The 18,488-nt window shown below is 45.9% G+C and overlaps 1 protein-coding gene and 1 long non-coding RNA gene across 4 annotated transcripts; both read left to right on the top strand.

Annotated features, from left to right (window-relative positions):
- The first annotated feature begins 85 nt into the window (after positions 1 to 85).
- Positions 86 to 17,801, top strand: pex6 (peroxisomal biogenesis factor 6). Of its 3 annotated transcripts, none has more exons than XM_085163997.1 (18): positions 86 to 704; positions 1,197 to 1,802; positions 2,756 to 2,925; positions 3,014 to 3,097; positions 3,785 to 3,890; positions 5,517 to 5,638; positions 5,790 to 5,892; positions 6,032 to 6,234; positions 6,397 to 6,583; positions 6,779 to 6,855; positions 7,529 to 7,646; positions 8,159 to 8,364; positions 8,495 to 8,556; positions 8,962 to 9,070; positions 10,232 to 10,348; positions 14,159 to 14,236; positions 14,510 to 14,649; positions 17,504 to 17,801. In XM_085163997.1, the coding sequence occupies exons 1-18, from the start codon at positions 183 to 185 to the stop codon at positions 17,638 to 17,640; spliced, it is 3,147 nt and encodes a 1,048-aa protein (XP_085020123.1). In that variant the 5' UTR covers positions 86 to 182; the 3' UTR covers positions 17,641 to 17,801. The 3 variants fall into 3 exon arrangements, with proteins under 3 accessions (XP_085020123.1, XP_085020124.1, XP_085020121.1); XM_085163995.1 differs by having other exon boundaries at positions 89 to 704; positions 5,787 to 5,892; XM_085163998.1 differs by lacking the exon at positions 1,197 to 1,802 and having other exon boundaries at positions 87 to 704; positions 5,787 to 5,892.
- LOC146517628 (uncharacterized) lies at positions 14,656 to 17,045 on the top strand. The gene is made up of 2 exons (XR_014874733.1): positions 14,656 to 15,595; positions 15,627 to 17,045. It is a non-coding gene; the product is annotated as an uncharacterized LOC146517628 (long non-coding RNA).
- Positions 17,802 to 18,488: the final 687 nt, after the last annotated feature.

The raw sequence follows: 18,488 nt of genomic DNA, 5'->3' as shown, positions 1-18,488 counted from the left end.
CTAGTAACTATAATTAATTAGTTTTTCAAAGTAACTTGCCCAACACTGGGCAGTATATCGTTAGATGTAATGAAAAGCATCGAGCTCGTCCTCGGGTCCTCTTGTAGTTCCTCTACTCGTCCGCTAGGTCGCAGTATTAAGAAGGAACGAAGAAGAAGCAGAGGCACCGAAGAAGATTAGTTATGGCGGTTCAGGTTGAGCTGAGTTATTTGGAGACTTTCCCGTCTCACCTCAGTCCTCTGGATGTTTTGATGTTACAACCACACTTGGACCGTGTCTTCCTAAATGACACGGACCCGCCGACCGTCCTCTTCACTCCTCAGGGGCCTCAGAGCTCCGGCAGGACGGGCATTTTACTGCGTGTTCACCAAACTACCGAGGAAGAGACGGCCGACGGAGTGACCTGTCCTACAGCCAACACCGAGTCAGCGCCACGGGTCCGGCTCTTTACCAGCCGGCTCTTCCTGCGGCACCACGGGCTCCAGCAGTTCAGAGGTACCGGAACCGTCCGAGCCGTGGAGCCCGTCAGCCTGGACAGAGTCGTAGTTGGAGCCCGCGGCAGGCAGAGCCTCCGCCTGGCTGGATCGGAGCAGTTCACCGACAGGTTGCTGGAACTCTGCCGCCCGGGACACTGGCTGCTGGCTCGGCAAGGAGACCCGCTGCTGCTCCCCCGACATACGATCCTGGGAGAAGACCCAGGACAGGTGATGTTCAGAGTCAGACTGATTTAGAATGAAAGAAATGCTGTAAAATCATTTCTGTTTTCAACTGATAACGTTTGTTTTAACGAGCAACAAAAGTTCCTGTGTTTATGTTACTTCCACACGTGTTTTACTTATAGTTGACTCATGTTGTGATGCTTGTTGCTTTAGATTCACGCGTCATATTAGTAAGAAGAGGATGGAAAAGGCCCTTTATTTACTTACACTTGTAAATGTTAGAATTATGGTGAAATCATTTTGAGGCCCTTTAATATTTTAAACACAATGCGCTCATTTGGATCTTAGTCTGATGTTTATGTGGCAGCTGACTGATTGAGTACTTAAACGCATGTTATTTGTTTTGTTCAAAGCTGTGAATTCAGCGATTCACTGATTCTAATAATCGTGAATCATTTTGCACTGAGCAGCTTCTTGTTACAGCTCTAGATATGAGAATACAGACTGATTGTCTTCTGTTTTCTGTTCATGGTGCAGCATCAGCTGTTGGAGCTGCTGGTGCTGGAGTGCAGTCCTGTAAAACAGGGGAGGATCACAGCTGATACCTCTCTGGTTCTGACAGATTGCTGGGACTCAGTCACCCCCCCACCCTGCAGGCCACTCAGACTCTGTGTGTCAGACTTTGCTCATTACGCTGACGGCCTTTCTGCTGGCCCATGTCTGCTTGATAACAGGAGCGTGCTGGATTCTGGGTTCCCAGGTGTCCCGTGTCCACTGCTATGCAGAGTGGAAGTTCGGGTAATGGACACCCAGCGATGGCTCGAGCTCAAAGAACAATGTGGGGTAGCCGTGGACCTGCACAGCTGTGTGTTTGTGACCAAACAGCTGCTTCTCAGACTGGGGCTTTTCAACCAGGAGTGGGTACGGCTGTCGAAGCTCGGCGAATCCAGAGGCCCCACAGGAGAGGGCGATGTCACGGGGGGCGTCTGCAGAGAGAGGCTGGTCTCTGTGGTGGTGATGGATCTGCCACCAAGTCCAGAACTACAGAGCCGTGACAACCTGGGCCTCATATCACCTACTCTGTGGTTCAACATGACTGGAGGAGAAGTGATCCCTGTAAACAGCTTCATGCTCAGGATGAAGGTGCTTCAACACTCTGCAAACATTTCAGTAGACAAGATAACAGATTAGCTAGCCATCTGCACAGTGGGCGTTTGTGCTGTGGGTGGACTGCACCTGGTGGCAGTCGTCCTTGCTCTGCTCTGTAGCCTCGATGAGCAAACTAGTTGAATGTAGAGTAGCTCACCAGCTCACAGCGAGTCTTCAGAGCAGAAGAAACCAGCTGCAGCCAAGGAGCGCACAGCTGTGAGGAGGTAGTTAAATCATGTCAGGAACACAACACCTAAACAGTTAACACCGTCACACCGTCACTCGTCTGTGCCCACGGGCCCGTTGTTCTCGAATTGGTCCGCACTTTAAAAAAAAGTAGGTAAGAGTATGAACCAATCAGGGTTTGCTTCCTGTCATTAACCTTTTGCTCATCCTTACCAGACATGGGCCACAAACAGTATGTTCAACTTGGAAACATGTGTTTGGAAAACTATAAGCACCAGCTGGATCCAGCAGAGTCGGATAAATAAATTCCTGCACAGCTGTGAGCAAGTCTGTTTCTTCAGATACATTATCGGGTTTTTAAAGGACTTTACATTTTCAGCGCTCAGCGGGTGCTCACAGAGGAATCAGCTGTCGGATCGACTGCATTAGTGCCAATGTTCACCAGTCGCTCTTTTTGCACAGGTCTGATTGTCTGATGATCCGTTAATCTGGAAGTTTATTCTATTCCAGGTTTCCAAATCCATTCAAATCAAGTGTCAGTGTAACAGGAAACTGTCCCCAGCAGGCATTTTCTATTTGTTGAAGACTCATTTTTGATCAGTTAAACGATTTTGATCCTTCTTCTTAAAGTTATCCAGGGTTGTTCCCGTCACACCATAAATATCCTGAATTTGAACCCAGGACCTTCTCGCTGTGAAGTTTCATCCCATCAGCAAATCTTCAGTGTTTGTTTTTTGTTTCTGTCTCTCGTCTGGTCTCAGAGGTGGGACCCCCCTCCTCCACAAACCAGTGGTTGTCGCTCCGACACGTTCTGCCGCTCGGCGTCTCCACCGTATGCCAGCGAGCTCCACATCCAGCTGGTCACCTCTCCATTCTACAACAACCGGGGCTGCTATGACAACCTGCTGGCTCAACATTTCTGCACGCCCAGGTTGACGGATGCATCCAAACAGTGTCCTTAACATGTAGAAAGAAAGCAGCGCTGTTTTACTCCAGCAGTTTGTCTGGGCTCGTTTCAGGCTGGTGTCACCAGGAGACGTTCTGACTGTTCCAGCTGGAAACCATCCAGACCTGCTCGAGACCCCCGCTGAAGGGATCCACAGGTGCCGCTTATTACTGGTTAATGAGACAAGTCTTTATGCTCTTTACCTAAATCAGATCACCGTTTCTTAGGAGCACTTGCTTTGTTCAAGATAAAAACTTTTGAAAAAATAATTCAAACATTTTAATAAATGAACTATCAGACGAGGTTTCTCAGAGAATGCTGTTAAATGCCAGAACAACATTGGTGGGTGGGGTCATTTACATTTGGAGAGAAGCAAATTGAGCCTAATAGATCAAAAACCACTTTGAGGCTGCAAGTTTCTAAATTAATGTTGAAATCATGCACAATAACCATTTAGTCTGAGCTGAGCTCTAAACAATAGGCCGAGAAATCCTGAGAAATTAGATAAATTCAAATGAATTCTGAATTCTCGTCGACACACAGGCTGAGGAGCAGGAGTGGCTGCAATCTCCCACTACAGCTTATTAAGCAACCAAAGACCCAGACAGTTAATGTGTGGATTCATTTAGGCCATCATGATCATCAGATTTCTGTAAGAGTAAATCAGAAGAGAGAAAACGTTTAAAAATCCACATTTAACTGTTTTATTCTTTGGTGCATGGAGGATGCTGTTCTGTGGAGGCCACCAGCAGTTAGAAACTGTTTACTGACCTCAGACTGACGTAGCTAACGCATCACTCTGTCTGTGACTGTTCAGTGAAAAATGTCCTCTGAACGTCTTCAGGTGTCCGGTGCTGTTCTTCAGGGTGCAGAAGGTATGCTCGTCTGCAGGAAGAGAAGAAGGAGGAGGAGCTTACTTGGCCAGCAGACAGCGTACCTCGCTCTATATGGTGAACAGTGACCGCTAACCTCAGTCATTCTTCTTTATTTCCTCTGTGCGCTGCAAACATGCGGTCTGTTGTTGGATCCAGAGACTTTGATTTTGGCCTCATCTGACCAGACCAGTGTTTCACAGACTCGTCTGAATGTCCTTCAGCAAACTTAAAACACGCTTTGTCTGCAGCTATGGAGTCCTGCGTGGTAAGCACGCATGCAGGTCAGGGTGGTTGAGTGCACTGATGCTCCTGCTGGTCCTAAGCCTTTCTGTAGCATGTCGGCCCCTCGGACAACTCTCAGTAATTCGAGGCCAGTTTATGGGGAGCTGATGTTCTGCTCTCCAGCAGTTTAGAAATTCTTCTGTAAGCGATGTCATCAGTATGTTTGCAACAATAAGGCTGTGAAGTACGATCGTTTCCTGTGTGACACTTTGGTAATGACACACCTTGTTATAGGCCATCAGTTGGGCCTGAACCCGCTGATATGTGCACTGAGTGTTGCTTTCTGATTACTGATTGGGTTCAGCTGGCGCCTGTTTGCAGCTCCCTTCCTTCATGTGTCCCTGTGTCATTTCATCATTTATGGACATCATGGTTGGATTTCTTTGCATGTGTGGATTTAATTCGTTGTTGAAAAGTTCCTGCAGCAGCACTTCTACACATCGTTTAGTTGGTGATGTGTTCAACACTTTGGATACGGCTGCCAGTGAAACTGGGTTACTGGTGTTCATGAATGACTGTGTGACTACTGGTCCAAGTAGCATTCATGGGTGGCTGTAGCTCAGGAGGCAGGCAGGTCGCCTACGGATCGGAAAGTTGGTGGTTCAATCCCCGGCTCCACCAAGTGTCCTCGGGCAAGATACTAACCCCAAGTTGCTCCCCGATGATTGGAGTGTGGATGTATTTAGAAAGCACTCAGTGTGATTGTGTGAATGTGGCGTGTTGTCTAGAGCGCTTAGAGGACTCCGGGAGAGTAGAAAAGCGTTATATAAGACTCAGTCTGTTCATTTTGAAGTGTACAGGGTTGGACTGTCTGCTCAGATGCAGCTGGATGCTGTAAATACCTCAGTGTGACACATCCTGTAAAAGCTTTCTTCTGATATGGTTTAGTGACCATGTCAGCCAGCTGATCTCAATGCTGTCCCTGCCCTCCTGTCTGTCCAACAAAGGCTCTTTTCCCAAAGTGTCAGACAGCAGCGTAGCTGTGTGGGGTGCTAGCTCAGGGGAGCCCTGACTCACAGTAGATGCACTGATGAAACGTGAGTTGTGTGTATTTTGTTATAAAATGCACCGAAAGTCTTTTTTCCCTTGATCATTTTTCTACATCTTTGTTTTTTCTTTATTTGATCTCCATCTTCAGTGTTTTGTTCTCATGTTTCCTGTCTTTGTAGTTTTTCTTTCCTTCTCAGTTTTGTTATTGTTGCCCCTCGTTCATGTTTCACGTCCTCTGTGCCTGCACTTCTTATATTCTGCCTGGTTTGCCTTATCTCGGGCTAACAGGGCTGCAGGCACTGTTGATTTATCACAGCGAGTAAATGAGACTGTTTGTTTGCAGGGATCCTGCTCACAGTGCAGTCTTTTCTTAATCTAAGCTGTTGTTAGTCAGCGTCGTTGCTCTGACAGCTTCCCCCACCTCCTCAGGGAACATCTGTAAACAGCCCCGTCCCATGTTCTCTCGTGGAGGGAGCAGCTCTGTCTCCTCCAGGCCTTAACGAGACTGTGGAGCTCCTCATCGACACCATCCTGCCTCACCTGCAGCACAGGTAACCGCCCCGTCTGCTCAGATTTACAACAGCAGGCAGTGAAAACTGAATAGGACCTGAGCTTGAAGTTCACATAAACAAACCTAGTTCAGTAACAGAGGGATGCATGATGGCACGCTGCTGATGTTGGCTGCATGTGTGCTCGCAGCAGCTCTCTGTCTGGTTGCACTGTCCTCCTTCACGGTGCAGCAGGAAGTGGAAAGATGGCAGCAGTGAGGGCAGCAAGTGGCAGACTAAACCTCCACCTGCTGAAGGTACAACAGCTGTGCTCAAGTTTCAGAGTGATAAGATGATTAGACATCAGCACATTCTTCATGATTCCTCTCTGCAGGAGAATATTTTGTCTTTAAATAAAAGGCAACGTGTTGTTTGGCTGCTGTTCCTCGTTTGCAGGTAGACTGTGTGAGCCTGTGCGCTGACAGTCCTGCAGCCGCTGAGGTAAAGCTGGCGTCAGTGTTTCAGAGGGCCGAGGCCCTGCAGCCCTGCGTTCTGCTGCTCAGGAACCTGCAGCTCGTCCTCAAATCACGAGGGGCTGCCGAGAGCGACTGCAGGGTCCAGGCAAAGCTCTGCCAGCTGCTCAGCTGCGCCCCCACCAGGTCAGTGACTGCCTCTAACCCTCATTCAATACACTGGTCTAGCTCATTGTAAACCACTACAGGAGCGCAGAGCATGCAGCAGAGGCGTGCACAAGTGTTTTCAGTCTCCTGTGTGAGCCATGGCTCAGAATATAATCAAATGCATCTGTGGTTATCTTTCAGTGTGGTGATGGTGGCAACTGTCTGCAAAGCTCGAGATTTGCCTGCAGGCGTCATGGCAGCGTTTGTCCATCAGGTAGCAGTAGAGAGTCCGACTGCAGAGCAGCGGCGTGCCATGCTTTCCAGCCTGAGCAGAGACCTGCACTTAGGGAAGGATGTCAACTTGGAGAACCTCTCCAGACTCACCACAGTGAGTAATGACATCGACTCGACTTCACACCACCACTGGGGCAGAATGATTACTGTTAAAGCTCAGGCGTTCAGGTGAAAGCATGTTGGCTTCAGGTTGTTTCTAACCATGAGGCCAAAAAGCTTCTTCTAGCTGCTCCGTGTTCAGGAGTTGCCACAGCTGGTTGGATCCACATGTTCTTCCTCTGCTCCACAGGGTTTCGTGTTGGGGGATCTCAGTGCTTTGCTGGTTGAGGTTGGTAGAGCTGCCTGCAGGAGGTTGATCCACAGCTGGTGAGAATAACTACGTCTTACAGGACAAGATTACCTTCTAGTCCAGATCAAATGTGTCATACGTCATCACCTGTAGTTCATAACCGAGTCTCTGAAACATGTTGTGGTCGTGGAAACAGCGAGGTGGTGGGGTACTTAAACGCTGACGCTCGGTGCTCTCAGCTTCTTGGTTTTTGTGTCTGAAGCTCTAATTCAGGATGGAAAGGTTGAATGCTCCCCTCTCAGGTCTCCACTGAACATCCTTCTGCCTCCTGGAAAAAGGTGTAGACCAGGGGTGGGGGACTCCAGGCGTCGAGGGCCGCAGGTTTTAGATCTCACCCTGGGTCAACACACCTGAATCACATGATTAGTTCATTGGCAGGCCTCTGGAGGACTTGAGGACACGCTGAGGACACTCGAGGCCTGGAGTTCCCCTGGTGTAGAACAGACAGCTTCTTCTCCACAGCACCATATCTACCTCACCCCTGCAAACCTGGTGCTTAAAGAACTGTGGAGACAACAGTTGGTGCTGCTTTGTAAATCGTTTGCCTCTTACGTATCCTGTTGTCTGTCTTAAATACTGCTGTTCTATGCTGTCGGTTACTGTTGTTGTGTGAATACCTAATCGTGACAGAAGGAAGATCGGTGTCCCACTGAACAGCCCGTAGTTCAGTCTTCATTGTTGTTTGTGCAGTGGTGCTCGGCAGCAGGAGGATCTGTGCTGCAGCGGAGTGACCATCCTGAACCAGGACTTCACCTCTGCTCTGGAGATCCTGCAGGACACCCTGTCCAAGGCCATCGGGGCCCCGAAGGTGACCAAAGACTAAAAGACCGTTTTTACTGTCGTTTTTGTTAGCGCCCCTGATAAGGCCACACACAGGTTTGTTGTGCATGAATGGTTGTCTGTGGCAGAGCTGACCAAAGCAGCGGAATAACCTTTACTCCGTTTTTAGAAATCCATGTTTGGAAAAATTAACTGACACAGCAGGCAGTGACCTTTGTTTGTGTAAACATAATATTCATTGTTTACAAAAAAAGTGAATATAACAGTAAAACTCTGTGTGTCATCGGGTTGTTTGTGTTTAAGTCACTCCTGTTGTATAGATACACTGAGGTGTGTGTGTGTGGGGGGGGGCAGTTCTTCTGCGCAGTGTACCAGGGGCACGGAGAAAAGTTGTCGTACCATAGGCACGAGGTGTGTGTGTGTGTGTGTGTGTGTGTGTGTGTGTGTGTGTGTGTGTCACAGGTGCAGCTTAATACCTTGGAAAGAAGCAGCTGTTTGTTTCATCACGTTGTTGTCCTTTGTGTCCCATGTTGTGAGTAGATACCTAATGTGCGCTGGGAGGATGTCGGCGGTCTCCAGCATGTGAAGAAGGAGATCCTAGACACGGTTCAGCTTCCTTTGCAGTGTCCTCAGCTCTTGTCTCTGGATCTGAACCGGACTGGAATCCTGCTGTGTGGACCACCGGGGACGGGAAAGACTCTGTTGGCCAAAGCTGTGGCTACTGAGTGCTCCATGACTTTCCTCAGGTACATTTAGTTCCACTTCATAGGAAGGAAGCGGGCAGAAAGGCGTCACGCTGAAAAGAATCAGCATGTGTTTGCTGAGGTTTGCTGAGATGGCCAAGTGCTCACTGACACTGTTACTTCTGTCTTTTAGTGTCAAAGGTCCAGAGCTCATCAACATGTACGTGGGTCAGAGTGAAGAAAACATCAGAGAAGGTGTTTCTTAGTCTTTACATTCAACCATCTTTGTTGTGGTAATGTTAGTTTCAAGCTAACGTCTGAGACTGAAAACTCACTGAGTTACTGTAAAGCCACATTATTGTTTTTCTTGGAACATTGTTTCATTTTAACATGACTTCAAACAAAAAGCCGACCTGTGGGGACTGCAGCGTGCCTGGACAGATTGTCGCTGCTTCTTTAAGCCATTACCAAAAAAACTGAAGTTTATTTTTGGCTCACTTTAATATACAAACAAACTGTCATCTCTTCCTGTTTGTTCTGTTTTGTTTTGCTGCATTTACAGTGAATAATATTCTTGTTCCCAGAAACGTATCACCCAGAGTTAAATTAGAACACATTTTTAAGTAAATGTTATATATTTATGTACGTGATTGTCATCAGTTTTCCACAGAGCACGCTCAGCAGCTCCCTGCGTCATCTTCTTTGATGAGCTAGACTCTCTGGCTCCCAGCAGAGGGCGCAGTGGAGACTCTGGAGGGGTGATGGACAGGTGTGTGCACGCCTTCATTTTTATTTTGATTATTTATAATATTTGCTGTTTCTGATTTTTTTTTTTTTTTTTTTTTTTCTTTTTCAAAAGAAATGAATCTTTTTCATTATTGGGAAGCACCGAGAGATAGGGCTGCCACGATTAGTCGACTAGTCACGATTACGTCGACGATTTTTGATTTAATAGTCGATGCGTCGTTTGAAGCTTTGTAAGATCACAAAAGAAGCAGGAATAAGTAGTAGGATTTAAGAGTGTAATAACGGACTGAAACAGAAGATGGCAGCACTGCATGTACAAGGATGCCAGCTGCCGTTAAACCCCGAAGAAGAAGAAGCTGTGTCCCAGAATTCATAGTGCAGCCCAGCTCAGTTTCCAACAATGGCGGCAGCCAGTTAGTTTTAATATTACTCTTATTATTCTTTCTGGGTCACAAAATAAACGTTTAACATATTTTCAGGCGAGAATGTAGCTGTGTAAACCTCAAATATCTGCTCAGTTTATCAAGACACCACATATTTTCAAAAGCGCTCCAACGTTTTCAGAGACGTCTGTTAGCCACTAGCTAGATAGCTAGCCGGGGGCTAGGCTAACTAGAGCCGTGAGAACACCGGACTCCCGGCTAATCGTTTTCAAACCCACCGCCGTCTTTCGCTACTCAGGTTAAACATGATATATAAGTCACTTAGATAACTTAAAAATAATATTGTTTGGCTTTTTTCAGTATTTTATTTGTTCCTGAGTAAATTGGTTTGGCTGAGATTAAAGTTATAGTTTTTACACAGCTGAATAAACGTCAAGCAGACAGCTGATTATCAGAAGTGTGAGATGCTCCAGAATTTACTCCGGTGTCCTGTTATATTTTAGATAGCAAGGAGTTTATTAAACTTCACCGAAACAATCTGCAAATTTCATTAAAATTTAATAAACTGTCATCTTGTCTTTATTTTTAGTTAGCACAGACCTTAAACACTTAAAGCTGTAAGCTAATGATAGTTATATAAGAGCAGATGCTGCTGGTGCAATAAGCTGTACGTTTTACGTCCAATGGATGATGATCTGATTAGTCGACTCTCAGAATAATCGTTTGTGGCAGCCCTACTGAGAGACATAATTTACTGTGCTCAGCTCTTGTACCATCAATAAATTTTCCTTTTTGTACAGAGTTGTGTCTCAGCTGTTGGCTGAGCTTGATGCGCTGCACTCATCTGGTGGGGTTTTTGTAATCGGAGCCACAAATCGTCCAGACCTGCTGGACCAGTCACTGCTCCGACCTGGCAGGTCAGCGCTCTCACTCACTCACACGCAGTTATGTTTGCATCACTTCACAGGGTGTTGTGCTGGCTCCAAAAACAAATCAGTTCTTAATGAACCACAGAATGACCCTGCTGCTTAGTTGAATGATGTGATTTATTACTTTTCCTGATGAGTTTTTGTTTGCAATTCCTAGACTCAAGACTTCTTCAATAAAGCAATTCTGGTTCCCTTTCAGTCGTTTCACTCGGTACAACACATAAGCATCCTCCCCCTTCTATTTAGCTCTGTTGTCTGCCGACTTGAAGTTAGCTTAACTGCCCCTGTTGGTGTTAGCCTCCAATGCACAGTTGGTGCATAGGAGGCCCGTGGAGCGATAAGTTCGAGTTATCCTTAGCGTTTTGGAATGGACACCAAAGCAAGCAAGGCAGAAATCTTCTGTTTGCCCCTGTCCTCAGGGGTGCGGTTTCTCTTTGCACGATGCGTGCCCCGTCTGCCTTGAGATTGTCCACACTATGAGAGCACTGATGGAGCCGAAGCCTGTTATTTTGTCACTAGCTCCGGCGTTCGAGGCTGGAAAGACGGGTGGTGTTTGTGGAGAAAGTGCTGGGACATACGGTTGCATACCCTCTCCAATCTGAGTCTGGGGCCCCAGCTTCATCATTCACCCGAACCACAGGCAGCTTCTGAGGTTGGATTCGAGGGCGTAGCCTACGAATACCTGGTGCTGCCATTCCGGTCGTCTCTCACTCCTCGCACCTTTGCAAAATGTGCCGAGGCAGCATTGGCATTCCTCAGAGAGAGAAGCATTTGCATCTTAGCTTATGTAGCTGACTGGGCTCTTGTAGCTTGCTCCAGAGAGTAGGTGGTGACACAGCTGTCACTGGTTCTGTCAAATATTCAGGCACTGGGTTTCTCTGTGAACTTTCAAAGAGCTTGCTAGTTCAGAGTCAGCACATTTCTTTCCTCGGTTTGGAAATATGCTTGCTTTCCAGCTGCGCACGTCTGTCAGCTGCATTTCATTGCTGATTTACTCTATGATCACTGTAGTGCCACTTGAATTGTTAAAGATGAGAGTGCTGCATCTTGCATGCTACCTCTTGGTCCTGTAGGGAGCCGGGTGCTGCATCAGGGTGTTGTTTCACAAGGTGGTGTCCACAGATGCTTCCCTAAGGGGGTGGGGGAGCACTGTGTGAGGGCACATCAGTGAGAGGGATCTGGACCACAGCCCAGTGTGATCTGTGCATCAACCACTTAGAGCTGCTAGCAGTGTTCTTGGCTCTCAAGCATTTTAATTCAATTTTATTTATCCAGCGCCAAATCACAACAACAGTCGCCTCAAGGCGCTTTCTATTGAAAGGTCGACCCTACAATAACACATACAGAGAAAAACCCGAAAATCATATGACCCCCTATGAGCAGCACTTTGGCGACAGTGGGAAGGAAAAACTCCCTTTTAACAGGAAGAAACCTCCAGCAGAACCAGGCTCAGGGAGGGGCGGGGCCACCTGCTGCGACCGGCAGATGGCCGGTGATGATATGCATAAATGGGAGCTCATTTCTGTCCAGTTCTGAGGGGCCAGCATGTCCTAGTCAGTACAGACAAATCAACAGAGGTCTCTCACATAAACAGGGAGGGAGGAAGACGCTCCCTTCCCCTGTTGAAGCAGTCTTACTCTCTGTTATGGTGCAGTGTTCGTTTTATGTCTCTGAGAGCCACTTATGTTATGGGCCATTTGAGCCTGGGGCCAGACCTTCTCTCCACTGGGGGTCCTCTGGTGAGGGAATGGAGGTTCCACCCTTTTGATAGTGGCCCAGATTTGGGATCTGTTTGGCAAGGCGCAAATTGCACCAATCACTTTGCCTCCAGGGTAAACACTCACTGCCCCTGTTCTTCTCCATAATTGACCACATTGCACCCTTGGGCATGGACGTGCTCCTGTATGCATTCCTCTCGGTGGCAATGATATCTCCAGTTCTAGAGAGCCTCACCAGTGTCTTTCTCTGATTCTAGTGGCCCCTTGGTGGCCCACAAGGTCATGGTATGCAGAGATAATTTGTCTGCTAGCAGTGAGTCCTTGGCAGCTTCCTCTCCACAGGGACCTCCTCTCACCCGTGATTCACCCGGATCTGTGGTGCTGCTACCGCAGCATCCACTAGAGGCTGGTATCCTCACAAATAGCAGGCCTTGGAGCGATGTTGCTGAGACTGCCACACTCTCCGTGGTTAGGTTAATCTGCTCTTGCACTTCTGATTAGATGCAAAATTTATTTCGATACCCTGTATTTGTACATGTGTCATGACAATAAAGTTTAAGTACAGTGTCCCTGCAGGGGACTTGTCCTTGGTGCTGGGGCGCCCCCTTTTTTTGAACCCATTAGGTCTGTGGATATGAAATATTATATAATATGCTTCTCGCTTTGGCAAAGCGAGCGGGTGACCTTCATCGTCTGTCTGTGCATCCCTCCTGCACACAGTTCTCTCCTCCTTGTGCCCGAATGCTGCCCATTTTCCCACGGTCGTTCCTGCAGCTTATAGCTCTGTGGACATTGAGTGGCTGAGCTTTTGCTGCCCTCCTCTTGCGTCTGAGGAGCAGAGAAGGATGCCTTCTTTTTGTCCGGTGTGTGTGCTATGTACCTACATTGAGTCCACTCAAAACATGCGTTTATGTGACCAGTGTCACCAGTGTCTGCTTCGCTAATCCAGCCACAGAGGGGGGTCTGTCTAAACCAGGGGTGGGCAACATCAGGCCTTGAGGGCCGGTGTCCTGCAGTTTTAGATATCACCCTAGGGCAACTCCTGTTCCCTGAAGGAGAGGAACGAGGTACAACACAACGTTGCCCTGCCGCACAGCTGGGTCAAGATCGACTATCGAACTGAGGGATGACTGTGATGACACGGGGTATATATGTAGGCGGGGCCGTGTGCATGTCATCACAGGTCAACCGCTTTAAAGGCGTGAATAAAGGTTTCTTCAGCCAGAGCACGTGGGAGTGTAAAATCAAATACTTATGTGTTGTGCTAGGGCTGTGCGATATGACCAAAATCTCTTATCCCGATACAAGACATCTATCGTCCGATAACGATATAAATCACAAAAATGTAACATTTTCTGTAAAGTCTGTGAATCAGCTCGACTTGGGTGAAGTGTTTCCAGCTGGGCGTCATGTAGCTGGAGTCGAGTGTTTTAACCGATGCATGAAACGACACATTTTTAGACATAAGTTGTAACGGCGCCGTTTTCTTTGTGAGTATTTATTACACGGCGTGCTGCGGGGAAAAGCCTGTTCTAACGTTTGAGTCTGAGGTTTATTTTTTTAGCGCCTGACGTCTTTTTTACTTCTCATCCATAAATAATCTGCTCTTTCACGTGATTCAGTTTATTTTGAAGTCTCAACAGGATCTCGAGCTTTATTGTGAAAGGTTTATGTGGACCATAAACAAGCGGACACGCGATGATTTTACCGCCGTTGTTGCTAACGACAACGCATAAAAACAGGCGCTTGTCCATCCGTAGTGTGGTTATATTAAATATAGAAAGAAAGAGAGAACTTTATGAAATTAATAATAACTACAGTGACATCAGAACATGAACAAATATTGCTGTAAACAGTTTATTTTGCGACACCACGAACCAAACGATAGCGTAAAATGAAACGACAGACGTTTTTATATCGTCATCAGATATGTATCGTTATATCGAACAGCCCTATGTTGTACCTCGTTCCTCTCCTTCAGGGAACAGAAGTTACAGATATAACGTTTTGTTTCATTTGGAATCAATCAGACAGATTTCTCTGATTTCAGTGTGTCTGAACCTCTCCTTTGTCTTCTTAGGTTTGATAAGCTGGTCTACATGGGAATCAATGAGGATCGTGTTTCCCAGCTGCAGGTTTTTCAGGCCATCCTCAGAAAGTAAGAACAGCACTTCCTGCGAAGGCCGGGCCTTTACACAAGCTGCAAAGAAGCTAGGCACAAAAAACGACCTTTTTTCTCCGACATATTTCATTCTGATATGATTCATAAAATACTTTGGTCTTCACAGCTTCAGTACAGAGAACCTGTCATCGGATTAAAATAAAAATATGAGCATGAGAAATTTGTGTTTACGTAGCATCAGTCCATTTAAATGGTAAGTACTATACTTTAACTTCATCTTTTAAAACACGAGCTTTTTCTTGGTTCCAGGTTTCAGTTGGACCCTGCTGTGAATCTCAGAGAGGTGGTTGACTGCTGCCCTGCTCACATGACCGGTGCTGACCTATACGCTCTTTGTTCAGATGCCACGATGGCAGCCATCAAGAGGAAGATCTCTCTCATCAATGACGGTGAGGAAACCTGATTCTTTCTGATTCATTGAAAGGACTAGATGATGATGCATTGCTTAGGCGATGACTACTGTGAGGAAAGGCAGCCCGAAGCTTCTTCAGGGGGACACATTGTCAGCTGTGCGCCTCACAGGGTGTTTCGGCCTTTTGTCACAAATATTTTACTTTTAGCTTCCTTGGTTCGGTGTAGGGATTAGAAATCTGATCTAGAGTATAATATTTAAATTATTAACATTTTTTTTGTGATCAACATTTTATTGATTTAAAACAGGGAGGGGGGGTACAGACATATACAACTGTAAACTGCAGTAGCAAAGCAAACATTGGTCACAAGGCAAAACCAGTTATCACCTGTTCCAGGAGATCACTCTGGATGAGAGGATTTTCCAAGCTTCAACAGTCGTGGGTCGAGCTTTATTTAATTTTGCTGTGGTATGTTCAAAATTTATAACACAACATCGTATCCAGAATGATTCCATACAAATGTCAGGACTGAACCATTGCTTCATAATAGTCTTTGCAGATGTGAATCCAGTGAACAACATTTTGCATTGTATTTGTTTCAAGGAGATTTCAGAGGTATCATAAAGGAGACAACGACCAGGATTGGGAACATAAAAAACTTCCAGCACCTCAGATAACAGAGTTCACAAAGACCCAAAAATTGGATACAACAGGACAGTCGCAAGAACGTGCCTGGTGACGAATCATTGCAGACGTGACAGTGATACGTAGCCTGTAGTTTAATCTGGAACCTCCTACAGGGTGTAATGTATGTTCTGTGTATGGTTTTGAAATGAATCAATTGATGCGCCAGGTTCTTAGAAGTCAAACTCAGATTAGACCACACTGTATCCCAGTCTACATTAACCTGTAGTCCTCCCAGTTCCCTGACCCAAATAGATTCAATGGGCAGGGGCTTTATACCATGTTCAGCTAATTTGTTGTAGATTTTGGAAACAGAGGGACTGCCAGAGTTACGCAAGGTCCATTCCAGCATGGGATGAGAGGGAAGAGGAGAGTCCCAGGGGACACCATATGCTTTTAAAGCTGATCTGAGCTGCAGATACACAAAGTAAGAAGAAAAACGTGTCCTTAAGTCCTGAAATGAACGAAGGCCTTGGGCGTTGAATAGATCATCAAAAAGGTTTATCCCGAGTGAAAACCAAGAGGGTTGAACAAATGGTCGGTGATATATTTGGAGGGCTGATGAAGACAACACAATGTCAGGATCCTAAATCAGTCGAGGGAAGTGACCCCATTACTTTCTTGGGGAAGTTTATTCCCAAGATTGTTGAACTTTTGGTTTGGTCTGTCACTGTGGTAACGGTCTTTTCTTTCTGATTTCATTTATCCATAATTATTTTTATTTTAATTATATCTTCTAACCTGTTGTTGCCTTTACCCATGAACTTAACTTTCATTTTTGGGAAAGTAATGAATAATGCTGATTTTATCGTTATTACTGTTGATTTGTTTACTCAGACCTTCTCTGTTACTTTTTAACCTCGAGGGAAGGAAAGTCCCTTTTAGCACAGCTGCATTAGCAGATTTGTCTGAAGCTGGTTTCTCTCTTTGCTCCAGAAGTATATAGTCTGTAATATGTTGACATTTATATTGTTTTTGCAGGTCTTGTCCATCTAACAGGTTTTCCAGTTAACTGTTCATTCTTCTGCTGCTGATAAGTGTAATGGGGTTGTGAGGATTTTCCATTGTAATCTTCAAATTGTTGGGCTGACCACGGTGGTAGAATAGCTGTGCAACTGATTTATGGGCAGCTAGTATTGCTGGGCCTCTCAGGCTTTAAACTGGTTATATGTGCTCTGATGGATCATACACCGTATAGATCAAGTCTTTGCAAGCTTGGTCAAACAACAATAGCAATAGTAGCTGCTGCCTGTTAAATCCTAGTGTTTACCCACCTATCATTAAGACATAAATCCCACTCAAGAATCGACTTCAGTTTTGTGTCTAGTTGTTTGTTCCACGAAATCTCTGAGGTGAATCACGTAGGCTTTACTCTTTCTGACTGTGAAGCAGGGACTGCGCCGTACGCTACACCTCATCGAAACACCACCTAACTGTGCGATGAGCTCTTTGGGAAGCCCCGGGCGGTGTCTCAGAGAAGCACTCTGAATCCAACCACAGACGACTTCAACGCCGACCTCCTCTCGCCGCCTTTTATTGAAAACAGTTACAGTGCACACAAGCACCACCCATTGTAAAACGTGTATATGAGTATGTGTTTGGGGGGTGCGTTTGTGTGACTTCCTGCTCACCAAAGGGTCATCTCCCCCACCCTGTATATGGCTTAACCCCTGTAACAGTCTCACCAAACACAAACACAGGTGAGGTCATAAAGGCAGGAAGTAAAACATCCTCACTAAATAAGAAACAGAACCCTCACATAGGACGTGTCCCTATATTAAAACACTACAGCCCCCCCCCCCCACCAACAGGCTGGGGAGGTCAACAGAAACAAAAGAGTGTCTTTGATCAGGCTGCTTGAACTATGACTTACAAATTTAAGTAACACAATGACAACATTTAACAATTTGATTTGTGTAAAAACAACAATGTGATCACAAAAGATACACTTCCTGTTTCTCTTTCTGTGCTTGTTGTTATTTGTAGTAAACACTGATGGACTACATGTATAGAAAAGTCTGAGTGCAGTCTGCCAGCTGAAAGTTGTGCCCGTTAACAGCTGATTCTGCTGGTCTAACAAACATGATGCAAAAAGATCGTGTTCCACATCTTTACGCTTTTGAACAGGCGGTGAGATCGACTTACCTGTCTGCTCTTCTCTGTTCCCCTTCAAACCTTTGACCCTCTCCATTTCTCTCCCTGTCAGGTCTAGACTCTGAAGACTCTCCTGTCCTCCTCTCCACTGAGGATTTCTCCACTGCTTTAGAAAACTTCAAGTCATCAGTTTCTGATGAGGAGCTCCTGCGATACAAAGACATTCAACAAAAACTCGAAGCAAAGTAGAAACACACAGACATCTGTTCGTCATGAAGCTGACAGATGTTCAACAGTTTCATTTAAATCACCTCAGACAAATCTCTGCTGTACAACACTGCACGGCAATGTAAATCATGTAAACAGAAGCTGGTAATATATTTAATTAATAAAGACACTAATGAAAAGTGGTTTGTCTCTGTGTTAGCCGTGTGACGGACCGTCAGTCTGTCCCGGGTGTAGCCGGCCTCTCGCAGCCTGTAGGCTCACTGTGACCCTGGACTGGGTGGATGAAAACTGGTGTAGAATTTCACTGTGTTTGGTGGAGCTGCCATCATCATTTGTAATTGCCACATAAGTGGGGCGTCGGAAAGATCTGGAGTGGTGTTTCAGCACCTTCAGTAAACCTGAGCGGCAGCTTAATGCTGTTAAGATCTTTCTATTTGATTATCCAGATGAACAGATCACATTTTGTGGGGCTGTTTATAATAGATGTAATTTATCCACTCTGGGTTTTTATTGTTGGTATCACATGTCCAAAGCCATGATGTGATCCTGCAACAATTTAATTACATACTTTAAATTTATCAGGGATCTCTGGGGTGTCTGTGTCTTTGTTTGAAATCATTAACAATAGCAGCCCGTCTGACAGGCTGGTGGAAGTGTTTCAACAAATGTGTCCTTAGAAGTTTATTTGGATGGTGCTATATCGAACAATTCTGACTTTTCAATTAACATGAAACCACTGTACTTGTGCATACGAGTAAGAAAAGGCTTCACACACCTGCAGCACATTTTAAAGTAATATCCTGGTCTTATTTTCTCACTTGATGCAGACGTACAGGATACGGACATTATTGTTGTCCACTCACTTAATA

This window comes from Neolamprologus multifasciatus, chromosome 6, assembly GCF_963576455.1.
Source record: "Neolamprologus multifasciatus chromosome 6, fNeoMul1.2, whole genome shotgun sequence".
Classification (NCBI taxonomy): domain Eukaryota; kingdom Metazoa; phylum Chordata; class Actinopteri; order Cichliformes; family Cichlidae; genus Neolamprologus; species Neolamprologus multifasciatus.
This window is presented reverse-complemented; position numbering and strand designations above follow the sequence as displayed.